Here is a 3,314-nt window from a genome sequence, read left to right as displayed (position 1 = left end):
TAGGATTTGGTTCGATTAACATATATGAACACCTCTAGTCCCCTAGCATGGGAAATAACAATAGATATTACTAAAAGTGTATAAAATATAAAAAGAAATATGTATAACTATTTAACAATAAAACTCTACAATAAGAAATTTTTGCAAAAAATAAAAACTTTTAAAGACTCGGTTCGAAGACAATGTGACAATGACATACCACATAACCGCTTTACTTTTTCCATTAAATTGATTAGTATATTGTAAGTATGATAGTATGCTCTTTTTTATATTTGTAATGTAAGCAAGTAACTATCTATAATTAACATACATCTATTATATTACAAGTCAAAATACAAAAAGAACAACATTCAGATAATAGATGTTAGTTTTTTTACGTACAACTTAATTTATAGATAATGAAAACACACAAGAGTACATACATGAATGCATGAATCTTGTATCAATACCCAGATAGAACAAGTTGGGCAGAAAATCACTCATGATTTTTGAATACTTGGATCATAAATCATAAGTAAATCCGACATGATCTAGAAACTCAACAACATGCAATGTTAAGAATAAGAAAGGATGCGTTGAAAGTTACTTAAAAGTGGGTGCAAAACCTCATCAACCTTTTTATTCTTCTGGTAGTTCAATTAATAATAGCAATAATATTCAAACTAAAAATCAACCATCGATTTGAAATGCTTTTGATCCCAATTTGAATCAGCTTTTACTTTTAGAATTTAGATTGATCCTTGTCTCAATTCTCAAATCAATTACAAGAACCCTATCGAGAATTGTAACCATAACAGAAGAACATATTAACTTGTAAACATTGATACATAACAATAACAATGGCTACAATCTCAAAAGGGGAATCTCTTAAAATGGTATGTATAATCATCAATTTCTAGGGTATATACTTAATTACTCTACAGAATTACTTATTTTAGATTCCATGAAATTAAAAGATCGAAGAAGACAGACCTTTAATTTGATTTACATAACCTCACTCCTCAATTAATCAGCGTGGATTCAGGCCCAGAAGCATCTCTTCATCAGTGAGAGAATGGCGGAAGTGACAACGATGACCATAAGGGCAGATGTCGCCGGCGAGTACCATACGGCAGACCTCCGTTTTGTAGCGAGGGTGCCTTATTACTGGTCGTAATTCAGTTATTCCATGTGCGAAGTGGCAATTGTCTCCATAAGGGCAAGCTCCGGTCTCCTGCCATTTGTTGCAGAGCTCAGTCTTCGACATTCCTTGATTGTAGACCTCGAATTCCAATCCCTCTCGTGATTTCTTCTCCCCAGACACACGTACACGTTGCTGTGTCAAACAAACCAATTTTGTTACTAATCGTGCTTGAAGTTATATCGGATTAGGTATTGGAAATGTATGAACGATGAGCACTGTTTAGAATTTAGATCACATAGCGACTTACCGATTGACCTAATTGAGCAGTTGGAGCTTGTTGGCGACTCGGTCGTTGAGAAGGAACCGATTTCAGATAGCCCTTGGAACGAACGGAAATGCTTTTCGGCATTGAAACTCTCTCGCCATTGTGCCTTGTAAACTGTTTTGGTTCGATCACGCTCGTCGGACTTACGCTAGGAACTTTTTCAGCAGAGGCGTTGCTTTCACTAAACGGAGATCCGATGCCAAGACGACTGAAGTCTCCGATTAAGGTAGACGACGGAGACGAGGAAGAACGCACAGAGGATGCGAGGCGGTTCTGCATCGTCGCTTGCGAGAACAGGTTCAGCCTCTGCACCAAATCGCCATTAGCGACGCGGAGAGCTTCATTCTCTTGACGAAGAGCGTCAACCTCTTTGACAGAGTCCTGGAGGCTGGTTAGACACACGGTGTAGCAATTGTAGAGCTGCTGGTACTCGAGGATGAAACTGGCTTGACTAAGTCGATTCTCGGTTGCGTATGCATTGGCGCTGAAAGCGTCATCATCGAACGAGCAGTCGGAAGGAGAAGAGAACGACAGCTGTGACTGCGAAATGAATTTTGGCGGGAAAATCGAGGAACAAAACGATGCAGGATTGAATAATTCACCAGAACCGAAATCGAAATCTAACTGATCATTCTGTGACGCAATCGAAGACATGAATAGATTTCCAGATAAATTATTATTACTCTCATTATCGAAACCAACAGAGTCCATGGCGATCGTCGATGAGCCTATATCCTTCTTCTCCATCTCCATTACACACAAACTACCGATAATTTATATCTCTGCATCAAAATCACAAACAACAAATCAGAATCACATACTTGAACGGACGTAAAAACTCGATCAAACATCAACAACTTATCAAAAACCACAAACAAACAATTCTCAACACAACCATAGTATCATGATACTTACTTCATTGTAATTTTGTACTCATTACTCTCGATTAAAAAAAACAGAGAACATACCTTGAAGAGAAGGATGAAGGATTTAGGAATTGAATTTGGTGATGTAAGATGGGGTATAAAAGAGGAAGTTGGGATAGAAATCCGGTGTGTCGCGGAAGTGGATTGGGTGTGTGAGATGGAGAGTGGAGATTGATGGTGTGAGAGTGGGAGAAACAGAGGATTATAATTAAGAGAGGGCGTGAAAAGAGTTGCTTGAGGCGGACGTTGAAACCGTTAGAGATACACAAAGCGCCCTCACAACAGCAATGCCAGTGCGTCCACTTCTAACAAACCGGCCGCTTCACCAACCTACAGCAAATTCATTTTATTTTATTTTATTTTATACAAATCAAATAAATAAATAATTCTTTAAATTTTAATACACTTTTTTTTTTTTTTTAAAGATATTGATATTTTTTTCCTCCGTAATTAATATTGAAAAATTGAAATGCTGATTAAAAATGTTTTAAGGGTTGACATATGATGCAATTATGAATCCTGTAAAATTTGTAACTCGCCATGTGGGTATAATGGTATAGTATTACTTCCTCTGTTTTAAAACAATCATTTGGATATATATAGTTGTTTGACTTTTAGGTTATGATCAACATCATGGTTTATTCATTTATAGGAAAACTAAAAAGGAAAGTTTTTTTTCTTCGTATGATTGTGTACATTATCTAAAATTTGTTTGAGTGATATTAGTTGGATAAGGGTATACATCATTTGCCAATTTTTTTAGTCGAAAAGGTAATATGAGAATATACCCACATATAATTGTATGTGTAAAAATCGAGCTAGAAGCATGATAATGATAAATGGTGCAATGGGTGTGCTAACAATACTCGTGTATTGATACATGTTGCGTTTATATGGAAATCCATATTGTCAGGAATAAACGAGAAAGATCAACATAAAA

General features: G+C 36.3%; 1 protein-coding gene across 1 annotated transcript; it reads right to left on the bottom strand.

Moving 5' to 3' along the window:
• Nucleotides 1-677: 677 nt before the first annotated feature.
• On the bottom strand, nucleotides 678-2,625 carry LOC145031923 (zinc finger CCCH domain-containing protein 14-like). The gene is made up of 3 exons (XM_078980576.1): nucleotides 2,417-2,625; nucleotides 1,431-2,230; nucleotides 678-1,315 (listed from the first exon to the last, which is right to left on the bottom strand). Exons 2-3 carry the CDS (start codon nucleotides 2,199-2,201, stop codon nucleotides 1,010-1,012), a joined length of 1,077 nt encoding a protein of 358 aa, XP_078836702.1. The 5' UTR covers nucleotides 2,202-2,230; nucleotides 2,417-2,625; the 3' UTR covers nucleotides 678-1,009.
• Between the last annotated feature and the right edge of the window lie 689 nt (nucleotides 2,626-3,314).

The sequence above is a fragment of the Lactuca saligna genome, chromosome 2 (genome assembly GCF_052625555.1).
Source record: "Lactuca saligna cultivar CGN05327 chromosome 2, ASM5262555v1, whole genome shotgun sequence".
NCBI lineage: Eukaryota > Viridiplantae > Streptophyta > Magnoliopsida > Asterales > Asteraceae > Lactuca > Lactuca saligna.
Note: the sequence above shows the minus strand (reverse complement) of the source record. Positions and strands in the feature narration are given on the sequence as shown.